The sequence below is a fragment of the Bos indicus genome, chromosome 10, assembly GCF_029378745.1.
Source record: "Bos indicus isolate NIAB-ARS_2022 breed Sahiwal x Tharparkar chromosome 10, NIAB-ARS_B.indTharparkar_mat_pri_1.0, whole genome shotgun sequence".
Lineage (NCBI taxonomy): Eukaryota > Metazoa > Chordata > Mammalia > Artiodactyla > Bovidae > Bos > Bos indicus.
In genome coordinates this window covers 75064828-75082824 of record NC_091769.1, presented here as the reverse complement: position 1 = coordinate 75082824, position 17997 = coordinate 75064828, and the positions used below count along the sequence as shown (strand labels likewise).

Sequence of the window (17997 nt, the reverse complement as noted above, 5' to 3'; positions counted from 1 at the left end):
GCAGCTTTAAAAAAATCTTGTAAATAGTTAGCTAAAGGCTTCTGAACATCAACTGAAAAAAGTGTGCTCTTATGATGTTTTTTAATGTTAGAAAAATTCACACATCTGTAGAGAACTGTTTTGGGAATGCCAAAATCTTGGCCTGAATGCCAAGTCCTCCCAACACTTCCATTAAATAATTAGCTAAACACCATTTGCAAAAGGAGAGACTGAGATATCTGATTTAATATGTATCACAATTGACTTTTCAGTTTGCAACCTCAATTCTTTAGGTCCATTGCTCTGATTATACTGGGTTGCTTATACTGTTGAGAAAAAAAGCAGTGGCTCTGGGAGGATGACTGAAAATGTATCTTTCTGTTTACACAAAGGCAGAACTGTGATAGCTAGGGCAACTCCAAATAATCAATGCCAGGGCACTGCCTTGAGTTTCCAGCAGCTACAGGTCTCTCTACCTAACCCTGCCAGACTTTCCATTACCTTGAACTTCAAATCCAGAATATAGATATTCACCAGCCATGCAGCAAAAACTCAGCCTCCTTGGAGAAGTCTGAGCCTATGACTAAACTTGAAAAAAGTATACTGTGATTTCTGAAAGCAATTTTAACAACAGCTCTGACTCAATGCCGAAATTTGAAAAGTTGCTGTTTTCCATGGAAGGTCTGAGCTGTAACATCATCTCTTTCTATTTAGATTTCTAGCAGACCTTGGAAAACGACTTATTTTTAATGCCCTTTTCTCTCTGTTTATGACCCACTGCCTCAAGCTCACTGTGTTGGAACAGCCATAGGCCATGTATCTGCGAGCGTCTGGGTCTGGTGATTTGTCAAACTGTGCACATCACTCACAGTTCATGGACACAGTGTGTAAAATAAGAAGCAGAAAACAAAGAACAAGCCTTTCTGGGAGATGGTGGGATTGTTTTTGAGTTCCCTGTCTCATCCTGTAATCATCTGGGAAAAGGCTATGTCCTTCTGTAGGCTCCCTGGGGCTGCAAAGGACCTGGTTGTCAGAACTAAATATTTATAAAAACCTCTTCTCTGGAATTTTTTGACTTCTAGCATCTGGTAGTCAAGTCACCTATTCTATGTAAATGGCAAATTTCCCTTTATGGTGATATTATCAGTGGACAATTTTTGACCACGGATATGGAGATGCTTCTTATAGGTTTTCATTGAAAGTCACTACAGGCTATCGACTTTCCTCTAAAGATTAAATATTAACAGCTGCACATCTCACTCCTCAAATCCTAAACTTGACAAAAGACCATATGTCTTTAAAATAGACTATTCAGAGAGGCTTTACTGCACTGTGGCTTGGAAAGACTACAATGAAAAATGCATCATTTTGATTCTGATGGAAAATTCCCTCAGTGTTTTATCATTTGGTGAGTAATTACTCCTTTGAAGGCATTTCTTGTGTCTTCAAATATTTATTATTTGATGTAATGCCAGTTTCTGATTTGTCCAAATCCTAAGGCTTGAATACTTTGAAACACTGTGTCTTCTGAAGTCTGCAGGAGCTATTGTTTGAAGATCATTGTGACAGAGTCCAGGCTCATGCTTTGAGCAAGGGAGGTTGGAAGCAGTGTCTCATGAAGATGTCTGAGACTTTCAAGGCCTGGGGACATTTTTTTCTTTAACACTGCCTTCAAGTCTTCAGGTATAGCTTTGTGTACATCAGGCTTGTAGTGTTACTGACATCCTGTCTCTCTGATGGGGGGATGTGGTCAGAGCTGAAGAGTTTAAGTCTGTTTGATTGATGAGAGAAACTTGAGGTAGAAACAGCAATTCAAAAGTTCCTGCAAGAGAAATACTTATCAAAGCATCAGGTATTGATGTTGAAGTCGACCGGAAACAATTCTCGAAGTAACACGGAGAAGCGCATAGGAATGCTCACACTTGGTGAGAACATGGAAGGGAGTTGTTGAAAGCAGCAGTGGTGTAGAGACCTAGATCTAAAGGTGACACTGAAAGAAAAGTGAAAGTGTTAGTCCCTCAGTCATGTCCAACTCTTTGTGACCCCAGAGACTGTAGCTCACCAGGCTCCTCTGCCTGTGGAAATCTCTAGGCAAGAATACAGGAATGGGTAACCAGTCCCTTCTCCAGGGAATCTTCCTGACCCAGGGGATTGTCCTGACCCAGGCCTCCCTCACTGCAGGCAGATTCTTTACCATCTGAGCCACCAGGAAGTCCCATTAACAATACTTAAATAGCAAGACTGCCTTTATTCCATTGTGTTATGAAATGATGCCCTGTGCTTTATTTTCAAATTTTGATATTTTGATTTGAAAAACATATTCATTAATTTTTGAGCAACTGGTAGTTGATATAAAATGAAAATTGTACTGACTCTTTTCAGTAATTAAAATACTGTTGTTTTGGTGCTGATTCCTGACATAGCAGTTAGTGGCTGAAGGAGGAGGGAAAGCAGAAGACCAAATCATTGTGGTGTCTGCATCACACTCTGTTGTCCTTTCTCTCTTTTCCAGGAACCCCTGTTTGGTTTTATATGCAAATTGCACCGATAAGAAATGAACATGAAAAAGTGGTTTTGTTCCTATGCACTTTCAAGGATATTACGTTGTTCAAACAGCCAATAGAGGATGATTCAACAAAAGGTAATTTTCAAAGGAATTACTATACTTAAGGATTAGCCTGTCATTTAAATATAGTATTATTATTTTAACAATATCCATGGGTTGAGCTTTTAAAACAAAATTTTACTATGTGGGCTTTCTTTGGTTTTATATTTATTCTAGTAATTGTCCAGAATCAATTTTATTCAATCATGTTGTTTGAATGGAAATAGGACATTGAAATATTAGGTGGTTAACTTAATTATTATAAGAGAAATTGAGATGAGCTATAAGGAAGAGATTTCACGGAGCATTATAATTTTGAATCAATATGGGAATTTCAACAACTTCTATCATACTGAGACTTAGAAACAAAAAGTATAACAGCTTCTGGGGTTGTGTGGTGAAGTTCTACTGGAGCACAGTTGATTATTTGATTGAATTTTGTTATATTGATTAGAGCACGAATAGTTGACTTTTTCAGGCTTTTCTTCCTTTATTTAGTTGTTGTAGATTCTCTTGGGTAGATGCTGTTTAATTATGTAAAGAACAATTTTGTCATCCAGAAAGCGGCTGGCAAAATGCAAACATTCTGATTGGAGTCTTATTGACTATAATATTCAGAGAGACTACTATAGAAGACATTAGTGAGTGGTATGAGCTTCTATCCCCTTTTATATGTAATTTACTCTCATTTTATTCTGTCTAATTATTTTTAAATTAGAAACTGATGTCATATAAATGAAATTTAAATACCCTTAGAAGAAGTTTTTATGAAATGGTATTTTTAATTATCTCTTAGGAGACTAAAAATGGATTGTTTTCTTTACATTTAACAAACATTGCATTTTTTTACCTCTTTTAAAAAAACTGGCACAGCAATTTTAATATTTTCAACTGTAATCATAATCAGAGAAAAATTACATGTATATATATACATATATCTCATGTATGTACACTCATGTATGTGTGTGTATGCTCAGTTTCTGTTTAGCATCAGATTGCAAGAGGAAAATTTTATGAAGTGCAGACCATTTGAAGTATGACAGAGAACAATTCATTGTGACTATTTCTGAAAATGTGTATGCAAAATCATCTCCTGGAAGTTCAAATAAACTATTCACTTTTCGACTTGTACTACCTGTTACTGATTTTACCTGTAGACCCGGTATCTAGGAAGTTTAGGATATATTGTAATACTATTTTTAATAGAATAGTTTTCTAATAGTGTTTAGGTGTATTGCCCCTTTGTTTTGAAATTCAAGGTGCTCCATCCAACAGCAGCAGAATGCATGTGCTTCTCAAATTATGTGGAACATTCACTAGATAGATTATATTCTGGCCATAAAACACACTTTAAAAGCTTTGCTGCTGCTGCTGCTAAATTGCTTCAGTCGTGTCCGACTCTGACAGCCCACCAGGCTCCCCCATCCCTGGGATTCTCTAGGCAAGAACACTGGAGTGGGTTGCCCTTTCCTTCTCCAATGCATGAAAGCGAAAAGTGAAAGTGAAGTTGCTCAGTCGTGTCCAACTCCTAGCGACCCCATGGACTGCAGCCTACCAGGCTCCTCCGTCCATGGGATTTGCCAGGCAAGAGTACTGGAGTGGGGTGCTGTTGCCTCCTCCGAAAGCTTTGCTGCTGCTGCTAAGTCACTTCAGTCGTGTCTGACTCTGTGCGACCCCAGAGACGGCAGCCCATCAGGCTCCCCTGTCCCTGGGATTCTCCAGGCAAGAATACTGAAGTGGGTTGCCATTTCCTTCTCCAATGCAGGAAAGTGAAAAGTGAAAGTGAAGTCGCTCAGTAAAAGAGTATAAATCTTGCAAGGTATGTTCTCAGATCACAATGGAGTTAAGCCAGGAATCAATGAGAGGAAGACAGGTAGAAAATCTCCAAATATTTGGAAACTAAGAGATTTCTAAATACCCCACGGGTCAAAGAAAAAGTCTTAAGATAAATTATAAAAATATTTTGAACTAAATGAAGATTTAAGTATGACATATCAAGTTTCTGAAATGTAAAAGCAGTGCTTAAAGGGAAATGTATATAATTAAATGCATATATTTGAAATGAAGAAAGTATGAAACTAAATATCTAAGCTTTCACCTTAGGCAACTAGACAAAGAAGAGTAATTTAAACCAAAGCAAGCTGAAGACAAGAAGTAATAAACCTTAGAGTAGAAATCAATGAAAAGGAAAAAATTAGAGAGAATCACTGCAACCCAAAAGCTGATTCTTGGAAAAGAATGTTAAAGTTAGCAAACCTCTAGCCAGGATAACCAAGAAAAAGGGAGAAGGGACAAATTACCATTACTAGAAATTAAAGAAGGACTATCACTACATATCCCATGAGCATAAAAGCATGTAAAGAAATACTTTGAGTGACTTGATAGCCACTGCATCGATAACTTAGTTAAAATGGACCAATTCCTTGAAAGACACAAACTACCAAAACTCATGATAGGAGGAATAGATAACCTGAATTGTCCTATATCTATTAAATAAGTTAATAATTAATAAAGTTCCAAAATAAGAAGTGCTGCTGCTGCTGCTGCTAAGTCGCTTCAGTTGTGTCCGACTCTGTGCGACCCCAGAGACGGCAGCCCACCAGGCTCCCCCGTCCCTGGGATTCTCCAGGCAAGAATACTGGAGTGGGTTGCCATTTCCTTCTCCGATGCATGAAAGTGAAAAGTGAAAGTGAAGTCGCTCAGTCGTGCCCGACTCTTAGCGACCCCATGGACTGGAGCCTACCAGGCTCCTTCGTCCATGGGATTTTCCAGGCAAGAGTACTGGAGTGGGGTGCCATTGCCTTCTCCAATAAGAAGTGCAGATAGTTTTATTGGTGAATTCACAGTCTCTTCCAGAAAACAGTGGTAGAGAAAACTCTTCTTACTCATTCTATGAGGTCAGTTCCATCATACCAAAACCAGAAAAAGATATTACAGAGTAACATTTCTTGTGAATGTAGATATAAAAGTCCTCAACAAAAATAGATTGCCAGGATGTGTTAAAAGAATTACACTTAATGACTAAGTGAGATTTATTCCACATGGAAAGATGTTTCAAAATTTAAAAACCTATCACTCTCATTCATAGTACTGATATTAGGTTAAAGAAGAAAATTGATTTGATCGTATCAGTTGGCAAAGAAAAAGTATTTCGCCACACCCAAAAGTTGTTCATGATAAAAACTCACAGCAAAATAGGAATAGAGAACTTTCTTAACTTGACAAGAAACATTTATGAAAAACCTGCAGCTAACAGCTGTCTGTATCTTAAAGTGCCATATATATGTTTTTAAATTTTTATTTTATGGTAGGGTAGAGTTGATTAACTATGTTGTGTTATTAATAGTTTCAGGTGTATAGCAAAGCGATTCCTTTTTCAAATTCTTTTCCTATTTTATTTATTACAAAGTACTGGGTAGAGTTCCCTATGCTATACAGTAGGTCCTTATTGGTTATCCATTTTAAATATAGCAATGTGCACATGTCAATCTCCCAATCTGTCCCTCCCTCTGCCCTTTCCCCTGGTAACCATAAGTTTGTTCTCTAAGTCTGTTAGTCTGTTTGTTTTGTATATGTTTGTTTGTATCATTTTTTAAACATTCTGCATATAAGCAATATCTTATGATATTTGTCTTTCTCTGTCTGACTTACTTCACTTATTTTGATAAATCTCCAGGCCCATCCATGTTGCTGCAGATGGCATTATTTCATTCTTTTTAATGACTGAGTTATATTCCTATATATATATATGTGTGTGTGTGTATATATATATATATATATATATATATATATATATATTTATACCACATCTTTATTCATTCATCTCTTGATGGACTTTTAGGTTGCTTTCATATCCTGGCTATTGTAAATGGTGCTTCAGTGAACATCGCAGTGCACATATCCTTTCGAATCATGTTTTTCTTGTGATATATGCTCAGGCGTGGGATTGCTGGGTTCTATGGTAGCTCTATCCTTAGTTTTTTTAAGGAATCTCCATACTATTTTCCATAGTGGCTGCACCAAGTTACATTCTACATTTGTCGACTTTGATGAAGGTCATTCTGACAAGTGTGAGGTGATATATCACTATAGTTTTGATTTGTTTTTCTCTTATAGTAATTAGTGATGTTGAACATCTTTTCATGTGCCTCTTGGCCATCTGTGTCTTCTCTGGAGAAATATCTATTCTTGTCTTCTGCCATACTTTTTGATTGGATTGTTTGTTTTTTAATATTGAGCTTCAGTGAATTGTTTGTAAATTTTGGTAAAGTGCTATATTCTAAAATAAAAGATAAATGATTGGCATATGACTTGTGACCCAGCATATTCTTCAGATGAATTTTACTTGCCTTCATACATGAATGATTGCCAGACTGAGTAAAAAACCACAGACTTTTCCCCTCAAAAATATTTATACATTTTTAACTTTCATATTTAATGGTTATTGTTTTTCTCATTCACTTTAACTGACTTCATGGCACAGCTAAAGTTGGCCAAGAAAAGTAGAATACTTTCTCACAGGTTTGACCTGCTGAACATTAATGGTGGTATCTGTTTATGGAAACTATAAGTTGGCAGCATTTTACAATGAGGTTGGGAGAAAGGGTGCTAATGTTGAAAGACTGACCTTTATTTCTCAAGCTAATAGCTCTCCATTTATCTGCCTCTACCTCCATCTCTCTGCATCCTTTCATCAGACTCATAGAGCTCTTTCTCTTTTGAATGCATTATTTTATTCTTACAAAAATGAACTCCATTTAAATAAACTCGAGACAACTCAGACCACTTGATTTTTGAGTAATCTGTTCAATAGACCTGTAAATTAAAATTTATAGGGAAAATCAAACCTCATTGTGAAAACCTTAGACTAAAATATCTCTTTCCAATTTGTAGTGGAAGAGCTTATTTTAAATAGATTTTTATTTTGAGACTCCTCTACACCTTTCAAATGCATAACAGATTTCTAAAAAAGTATTGCACAATGTAACTGTGAATGGTGTATATGAGCTACTTTCTATTATTCATGTGAGTTGTAAATTTAATATGAAAAATTCAATAGAACTAAAATATTTATGGCATTAAGCAATCATCCAACTATCCCTATGAAGCTAGCATATCAGAAAGTATATTTTGAAAACTTGGCACAAAAATGCATCTTTCAACTTTTTAGTTTGAGCAAAGAGGACCATAGAACTTTTGGGAAAGAGCAGATGAGATTGTGATAACACCAGAGTATCAATATGATTCGAGTATAGAACATTGAACATGGAGGCAGCAATGTTATTTTTTTATTGGAATATAAATGCTTTGCATTTTGTGTTAGTTTTTATTGGAATATAAATGCTTTGCATTTTGTGTTAGTTTCTGCTGTACGATCAAGTGAATCAGTCATATGCGTACATACATCCCTTCCCTCTTGGAGCTCCCTCTCACAGCCTCCTCTCACCTCTCTAGATCATCACAGAACACCTTGCTGAACTTGTGCTTATAACAGCTCCTTACCAACTATCTATTTAACACATGGTGGTGTATATATGTTAATCTTAATCTCTCTCTCTCTCTTCATCCCACCTTACCCCGCCCTGCACCATGCCCACATGTCCATTCTCTATGTCTGCATCTCTCTCCCTGCCTTGAAAATAGGTTCATCTGTACCATTTTTTCTAGATTCTACATATATAGTAATCTTACTTTAGATTCAACTTTGGGCACCAGAGTTACTTAACATGAGCCTTTTTGTGACTCTTCTAGGAGTATTTTTTCTTTTTGTTTATTTTATTTATTTATTTTTCCACAACCAAGCATACTGACTGAGCACACAGTATGGTGCTGGCACTATTAACTAGGTTTTGGAGATACAAAGTTCCTTCCATCATATCCTAATGGGGAGAGGGGTGGTGTGAAAACAGATTGATATATAATGGAAGCTTTCTTCTGATTACTCTTATTTTCTCAGTAAAAGAGGAAACATGGTTATCAACTGAGATTAAGGATGGTGAGGAGGTAAGGAGGAGTTGAAGGGGAGAGGAGGAGGAGGAGAAGGAGGAGGGGGAGGAGGAGGAAGAGGAGGAGCGGGAGGAGGAGGTATGAAACAGTTGTGTAGAGAGTGGAGCAGTGAGTGGCAAAGGCTAAATTCAGCAGGTTTTCAGTGCAGCAGTAAGGTCCATGTGAAACTTGTGGTCATGCATTTTGTTAGTATCTATGAGCATGATGATGTGTTTACTCCACCCTAGTAGAAGGCGATGGCACCCTACTCCAGTACTCTTGCCTGGAAAATTCCATGGATGGAGGAGCCTGGTAGGCTGCAGTCCATGGGGTCGCTAAGAGTCGGACATGACTGAGCAACTTCACTTTCACTTTTCCTTTCATGCATTGGAGAAGGAAATGGCAACCCACTCCAGTGTTCTTGCCTGGAGAATCCCAGGGACGGTGGAGCCTGGTGGGCTTCTGTCTATGGGGTCACACAGAGTCGGACACGACTGAAGCGACTTAGCAGCAGCAGCAGCAGCAGTATAGTCAAAGGTGTGTAGATGGTGAAGTAGGTGAGTTGGATCCAACCAGAGTTGGGATTTGTTTAGGTGAGCAAGATGAAAAGAATCAGGGAGCTCAAGGATCAGGGAGAAGGGATCAAGGAGCTGAGGATATTTGCAACAGAGTAGGTTGAAGGTGTTTGCAAAAATTTGAAGCAATACTTAGATAGTAAAAGCTTGGCTGGGGATATAGAAAATAGTGTTTTAAATGCAGAACAAACAAGTGAATCCACACATAGGAAAGCCAGGATATAACTTTCTAGAACAAGGCCATTTTACCTTTTTTAATGTGGAAAAGGGGCAGTGATTGGAACAAAGGCCCATATCGTTTAAGAATGTGACAAAAGTGATTGGAATTGGTATCAGTCTCTTTCGGCTTATATTGGTATTTTTACCAAGAAACTCAGACATATAGGTAAAAAACCTGAGTAAATTGGCTAACTGTGAATTGTACTTCTAAGTTGTATCTGGAGTGGTAACTACAGTGTAATGGCAGCCAACTAATTTGAGAGTAGTACTTCCTCATATGATCACCAAAACTTCATTCTGGATGAATTTCTGCCTTTGAAATTAATGGCACCGAGGGATGTCAACTTACATATACATGATGGGTGGTAGCAGAAACTATTGAAGGGCAAGAAACCAGTCTTGATGAAGCAGTTACTATGTGTCAGGAGCTTTGTATTCTTTATAGCTCATTCCTATAATTCTGAAAATTAGTGTTATTATCTCCATTTTACTGTTGAAGATTCTGACACTCAAAGTCTGACTGATTTTCAATCCAATGTTCTCTCTATTGGACCATGCTGCCTTATCCCTTTCCAGTGGATACTTATTGGGGTTTGGCCACCTTAAACCCCCTGCTCTCCTTTTTCCCTACAAAGATGAAGCACAGGTTGAGAACAGTCCGATTCTGACAGGACTGTACTGTTTTGAATCAACAGAATTTACTGATGATAATTCAAGGAGGGAAAAGTGTTTTTGTTATCTTTTGTTTCTGATACCGAGGTCCGGGAACTGTTGCTCAGATTATCAGTCAGTGGTACCTGATACATCATTTATAATAATACAGAGGGGAAAAATGACAGCCAAGAAATCCATTCTGTTGATTATCCATATGTGTTCTAAAAGCGATGGTTCAAATCTCTGCCCATTTATATAGTACAGTATTTTCAAACAGATTCAAAAACTGCCAAGACACTTAACAGTGTGAAATATCCTGTGCCAAATAGTTATGGCATCTTTGTGCCAATAATTGAGACAAAAAAAGTTCCTGTAGAATGAAAATAACAGCAAAAATAGCAGCCTTCCCCTTGTAGGAAGCCAATGGTTTTCTTTAGAGAGGAAACAACAGATGAAATATGAGTAATTATACCATGTAGTCTCTTTGGCCAAGAGTATAATTGTTTACCTAAGCTTTTTTCTTATAGATTAGAATCTTGTGTTGCAGTCTAGTAGATTGATTGAGCTGCCTCTGTGACTTCCTTTTATTTTTAAGATTAGGCAGTCCATGACAAAGAGGTTAATTGCAACCCAATAGAGCTAAACTAATGTTTTATTAAGAAGAAGTTGGCATCCTAAGCTTTTAGGAGAACAAATGTTCTCATAATGCCATGAACAACTTATAGAGCAAGTATTAGGCTCTTCATATTCAGCTGTCTGTTCACATTACCCCATATCGACCACATCTAAGTAACATCAGTGAACTGTGCTGAATAATCAGTCACACCAGTTAGGTCTCAGTAAAGGTGAAATCAGTAAATGTATCGCTGGGGAAAGTTAGAACTGCTGATATGCCTTTTCTCCCCTCTGACCTAGACAGTGTGACTGCTTAACTTTTTCAAAGTTTGACTGTTTAGTGAGGGCTGCTGACAGATCTGGAGAAGGCAATGGCACCCCACTCCAGTGCTCTTGCCTGGAGAATCCCATGGACGGAGGAGCCTGGTGGGCTGCAGTCCATGGGGTCGCTGAGAGTTGGACACGACTGAGCAACTTCACTTTCACCTTTCACTTTCATGCATTGGAGAAGGAAATGGCAACCCACTCCAGTGTTCTTGCCTGGAGAATCCCAGGGACGGGGGAGCCTGGTGGGCTGCCGTCTATGGGGTCGCACAGGGTCCAACATGACTGAAGCGACTTAGCAGCAGTAGCAGCAGCAGCTGACAGATCAAATTAACTAATTCATCTAATCACATGGGCAATTGCAGATGTATCCAAGAGCACAAAGGTATAGTTATAAGGAAATTCACTGTGGCATTGTTAGTGATAGTAAAAAATCTAGAAGCCACTTAAATGTTTGTTAAGTAGAATATATACATGATCAGAAAAGAGCAAATGCCTAATTCTCTAAGATAATAAAGATACAGGCAAGAATCAGTTACCATGGTTGGGTGGAACTTGAGATGGAGGAAACAGAAGGGAAGTTGAAGGCTGTTGTGTTTCTTCTGTCTTCTTTTTTTCAATAATATATTTGATAAGGTAATCTGCTGAGAGTGAGGACAGAGGGACAGCATAAAGAAAATAATGCTGTTTAGAACTGAGGACTGCAAGAAAGCTCTCACCAGAGACAAAAGATCACTGAGCAATTTAGGGAGTGCATCTTTGAGTGCTCCCTTTGATTTAAATGTAAATCAAAACACTCCCCAGCTTTGCATTGGTTTTCTAGCTCTGTGAGTATTTTGATATTGAAGCTCTTACATGGTTAAATGATTAGACAACTGCCTTTGCTGTCTCTAGGAAAACTCCTTACCAAGTATTGATATTTCCTTCTAAACTTCTGTCAGTATGTCTGAGTCAGTTTGACAATTGTCACCACTTTTTTTTTTTTCTGTTAGCAACTCCCCAGTTTTCATTTTGAGAGAAAAATTATAGTCCTCCACATTTCCTCCTTAACCCTCTACCCCACCCTTTCTAGCTTCTCCCACCCAAAGCCTTTCCTTCACAAGACAGAGTTGTATTAGTATCTGCTAAGAGCTGAACATAGAAAAGCAGAAGATTTGCTTCTTTATTTTCTAATTTTAACTATTAATACATATAATCTGGGTGCCTTGTTAATTTCTATTTATCTTTTTAACTAATGTTCTCATTCATTCAAAAATGTGTCCAGTGCCCACTATGTTCCAGTCATGGAACTAGACAACCAGGGATAGAAAGAATAAAATCTGGCACCTAAAAGTCATATCATGCAGTAAAACTCCCTTTTCATCTATGTTTAAGGGTTGTCTCATGCAGAATAAAATTTCAGATTGAAGAATTAACGTTTTTCTTTCTGTTTCTTTCTACTGTTTACCATGAAGAAAAGTGGATGTGTTTTATTTTCACAGTTTTAACATTTTGTCTTCCTCCAGGACATTGAAATAAGGTAAAGGGATGAAATAGTTCTTGATTATGTTGACTTCATGTGTAAAATGAGATACACAGACACAGGCACATTTGTTTTATGTTTAAATGAGGAACTGCTGCTTCCTCATTAAGAAACTGTAGTGTGTACTCACGATTCTTGAAATAGAAAACCAGAGGATGATGATGAACATTCATCATCATGTTTCTTCTTCCGCACACATTTGCTTCTTTGTACTATCCGAGGAAAGGAGTGAATACGTGGTATTTGATGATTTGTATTCTTCCATGTATTATTAAACTTATTCCTTTGATGTCTCCTTTAATTTTTAAAAAATATTTTCTGAACAAACCATTATCACACACAGGAAATAAAAATTATCTTCTCTTTTAATCCAATAATCAGATGTCCTAATAGGTGCAATGTTATTTATCTTAGAAATAATGAACCTTAAGTTACTATAAGATTGACTTGCAGTAATTCTTGGCAGTCCAGTTGCTAGGACTCTGTGATTTCATTGTTGAGGGCCTGAGTTTGATCTCTCATCAGGGAACTAAGATCCTGCAAGACTTGCGGCTCAACCAGAGAAAAAGAAAAGAAAAGAAACTGAATCAATGTTGACTTGGAAGTTTCTAAAAATATTCACTGCAATTATAATACTCAGTTGCTGTAAAAAGAGAAATGATCAACAAGAAATATTTTAACATACCTGCTGCCAATATAGTCTCTGTCATCTGAGGACATCCTCATCATTTTAACCCAATAAATCAAAAACCAAACCAAAACCCAGTGATAATAATACATGACAATATTTCATGTTAATGCTCATGATAATAAAAATGCAGCTTATTTTTAAATCTTATTTTTAAAGTTACAAATAACTTTTGATTAATTAGTCAATTAAAGGTCTATTTTATGGCAAGCCTCTGCCAAGTTCTGAGAATGGAGAGATGAATGGCAGTTTAATGGGAGTGACTGACATGCTTATCAATGACTGCATTAGTATTGTTAGTGCCATGTGAGGTATGCGTCCTGTAGTGTGAATGCACAGAGGAGAGTGCATCTCTTCCAGTGGATCTCAGAATGCTTTGAGTTTGGAGGTACCAGTAAGCATTAGCCAGAATGATGGGAAGGGCAAACGCATTTCAGACAGGCAGCATGATTATAATATGTGAAAGCATGAAAGCATTGAATGTCATAGGGTGAACAAAGAATTCCTAATGGATTTAGTTTTGTTTTTCAGTTTGTCATTTTAATTACATAGTGATTTGAGTACAGAGTGTGTATGAGAAGCAGAAGGAGATGGATGCAGAGGAAATCTTTAGGGTCAGAAACAAAATGACACATATACCAAGGATATTCAGTGTTATCCTGAAGGCCTCTAGGGATCTCTTAAAGAATTAAAAACGGGAGAAGGGCATAGTAAAACTTGTGCTGTAGAAGGAGCTCTGGCAGCAATGTGGAAAATATGTGGTCAGAGAACAGAATATAGACTATAGTTTTTAGGAGCTACTATCTAACTCAGGTGAAAGATGATATATATGACATGACATATTAGCGATGGAGAAAGGAGATTAAATTTCAGGATATTTGTGGAAGGAATTGGATGTGTGTGTGTGTGTGTGTGTGTGTGTGTGTGTGTGTGTATGACGTGATAGTGTAGGAGGATGGTAAATCTCAAGTTTCTGATTCGGACAGCTGGAAATATTGTTGAGTCATTCACTGAGACCAAGAATCCACGAAAAAAGCAGAGTTGGAGATGTGGGGAGAAGGTGATGATAAGATCAGTTTTGAACATGTTTAAGAGTCATCTGAGTAAGAGGTGACCAATGGCCAATTAGACATAGGTCTAGTACTTGGAAGAAAAGTCTAAGTTGGTGATATAGATTGCTTGATAGTGTTTTATGTTGATGTTTAGTTCTTAGAGCTGATGACATATCTGGTGCTTCCCTGTTTTTCTAGCATATTGCACAGGACAAACTTTAGGGTTGCATACGATTTCCAAAACCTAACATTCTAGTCACTAGGATGAGCACCATTAATGAAAAAGAATAAAGAATCTTCTATCAACCAGTACCAGTTTACTCTTTTCCCCAATCCAATAGTTGATATCATAGAGTGAGCTGAATTGATGGGACAATATAAAGCCTACATGAAGCCAGAATTAGATTGAAGAATAGCAGTAAAGTATGATGTCATCTACCTTGTGTGGCTTGAAAGACATTTGGTTGTGTCTGCCCAGGATTTCTTCCTTTATTTTTTGTCTGAAATTTCATCAATTCATCATTGTCTGAAATTTCATCAATTCCATTAGAGTCATTCCACTGGACCTTCACGAGTTTTCATTTTTAAGGAGTTGTTTGGTAAATACCCTAGTTAAAGGTAGTACGATGGAAATTATCAAATGATCTTAATGGAGTTTGTAATAGATTAGAGCTTTTTGGGATAGCTAGAGAAAGGCTAATTGAGATAAGAGCAGACTGTGGTTGGTTTTGTTCCACTTGGTCACATCTCATTGACATTTCCTTAAAGTTAGTTAGCTTAGTAGTGAAAAATTAATGATTTTAATAATGGAAATAATGGAAGAAAAAATTCTTTTTTATTAAATTCACATTCCTTCTTCTCAGAAGTTAAAGTTACTACACTTTTAGAAAACATTATTAAAGGTTCTATATATTCACAAAATAATCCTTAAATACCAGTGAAATTGTTAGTAAGAGAGAAATAACATTTTGCTATGTTACAAAGAAGATGGAGGTGTGTGATATGAATTATAGTATGTGAGATTTGTTGAAGTTGGACTTTATTCTCTTACGTATGTATATCTTCACATAAGTACACAATAAGACTGTTTTTATTATGGTAATGCTACCTTCCATAATAAATATCCCCCAACTTAAGTAGTTTAACACAAGAATTTGTGTTATTCTTGTTCATATAACAATCCAAGCAATTGATCCTTGGCATATGGCATTCTTCTATGCTCTGATTCAGTGGCTTTGCCATCCCCTGGGGCCTTATTGTCATTTTCATACAGCTAGCAGAAGGAGAGAGAAAGTATGGAGAAGTTTCACTTGCCTCTTAAGTTGTTGCATGCATAGAAGTGACACACATCACTTCTGCTCTCATTCCATTGGTGAGAACTACAGACATGCCCATACCTAGAGGCACAGAAGGCCGGAAAATGCATTCCTGGCTGGGCCACTGTTTCCCATTAACAAACCTATACAATGCTAAGGGGAGGATAGAATTTTATGGACACCTAGCTGCTTGGACCCTATGATATTAATAGATTTTCACAAAACACAAAGATCATACATAAAATTTACTTAGTATTTTATAACTGCCCTTGAAGTATATGATGATGCCTATGTAAAAATGAAATGCTTTAGGTTGAAACTTTTCATTAGGTCTGCATTTTCATTAGCATGAAGTGCTAACTTTTCATTACTTATGCTCTTTCTGAGATCCCTTGAATATGAGCAAGAATATTGACTTCTATATTCATTATGTGTGAAAAACTGAGACTTTCTTTCCTTATTTTTAAGGTTGGACAAAATTTGCCCGATTGACACGGGCTTTGACAAATAGCCGAAGTGTTTTGCAACAGCTCACGCCAATGAATAAAACAGAGGTGGTCCACAAACATTCAAGACTAGCTGAAGTAAGTGCAAGATTAACTTTACTTCTCAACATGCTGGTGGTGGTACATTTCCCCCATCCAAATGTCTCAATATTGATATTTCTGGCTATTATTTTACAAATACTTATGTGTTAATTGATTCTTCCCTTGTAGAATTATAGAAATTTCATATATTTCTTTTTATGCTCTCCTACTTTGAAAATGGGAGGGTACTTTACAACATCCCAGATGATGTCTGTAGAATATGAGGTTTTCTTTGAGCAAATGAGATAGCAAGTTCATTCATTCACTTGTGTGTGCAGCATAGACTTATTGAGGGTTTGCTCTGTGCTTGGTAGGTACTATGCAAAGGATATAAAGATGAATAGGCCATGGACCCTATCATCAAGGAGTTAAATATCCAGCAGAAAAGGGAGATGGTACCTGAATGAGATGATACCTGGGCTAAGCGAATTTTTAAAAAAAATTAGAGTTGATTTATAATGTTGTGTTATTGGTTTCTAGTATACAGCAAAGTGATATTATATATATATAGTTATATAATATAGTATATATATTTTCATATTCTTTGAGTTATAGGTTATTATAAGACATTGAATATATAGTAGTTATTATAAAATTTTATATATATGTTGTTTATCTATTTTATGCATAGTAGTTTGTATCTGCTAATTCTAAGCCCCTAATTTTTCACTCCCCTCTTCCCCTTTGGTTACTTTAAGTTTGTTTTCAAAGTCTGTGAGTCTGTTTCATTCTGTAAATAAGTTAATTTGTATCATATTTTATATTCTATATATAAATGATATATGATATTTGTCTTTCTTTGTCTGACTTACTTCACATAGTTTGCTAATCTCCAGATCCATCCATGTTGCTGCAAAAGGCATTATTTCATTCTTTGTAATGGATGATACAATATTCCATTGTATATATGTACCACATCTTCATGTATTCCTCTGTCCATGGACATATAGATTACTTCTGTGTCTTGGCTATTATAAATAGTTCTATTATAAGTATTGGGGTGCATGTATCTTTTCAAATTAGAGTTTTCTCCAGAGTTATTGGGCTGAGTGAATCTTGAAGGAAAAATGTAGTGAAGAAGAGATGAAGATCATTTATGCCAGTTCAGTTCAGTTCAGTTGCTCAGTTGTGTCCGACTCTTTGCGACCCCATGAAGCGCAGCATGCCAGGCCTCCCTGTCCATCACCAACTCCCGGAGTTCACCCAGACTCATGTCCATTGAGTCAGTGATGCCATCCAGCCATCTCATCTTCTGTCATCCCCTTCTCCTCCTGCCCCCAATCCCTCCCAGCATCAGAGTCTTTTCCAATGAGTCAACTCTTCGCATGAGGTGGCCAAAGTACTGGAGTTTCAGCTTTAGCATCATTCCTTCCAAAGAAATCCCAGGGCTGATCTCCTTCAGAATGGACTGGTTGGATCTCCTTGCAGTCCAAGGGACTCTCAAGAGTCTTATCCAATACCACAGTTCAAAAGCATCAATTCTTCGGCGCTCAGCCTTCTTCACAGTCCAACTCTCACATCCATACATGACCACAGGAAAAACCATAGCCTTGACTAGACAAACCTTTGTTGGCAAAGTAATGTCTCTGCTTTTGAATATGCTATCTATGTTGGTCATAACTTTCCTTCCAAGGAGTAAGCGTCTTTTAATTTCATGGCTGCAGTCACCATCTGTAGTGATTTTGGAGCCCCCCAAAATAAAGTATGACACTGTTTCCACTGTTTCCCCATCTATTTCCCATGAAGTGATGGGACCAGATGCCATGATCTTAGTTTTCTGATGTTGAGCTTTAAGCCAACTTTTTCACTCTCCACTTTCACTTTGATTAAGAGGCTTTTTAGTTCCTCTTCACTTTCTGCCATAAGGGTCATGTCA

At 37.2% G+C, this 17997-nt stretch overlaps 1 protein-coding gene across 2 annotated transcripts in view; it reads left to right on the top strand.

The window, feature by feature from the left end:
- KCNH5 (potassium voltage-gated channel subfamily H member 5) overlaps nucleotides 1-17997 on the top strand; it is a 425893-nt gene that overhangs the window by 80171 nt on the left and 327725 nt on the right. For both annotated transcript variants that reach the window (XM_070797700.1, XM_019967980.2), the window contains 2 exons: nucleotides 2492-2620; nucleotides 16003-16118. In XM_070797700.1, the coding sequence (XP_070653801.1) occupies nucleotides 2492-2620; nucleotides 16003-16118 (245 nt within the window). The remainder of the gene's footprint in view (nucleotides 1-2491; nucleotides 2621-16002; nucleotides 16119-17997) is intronic.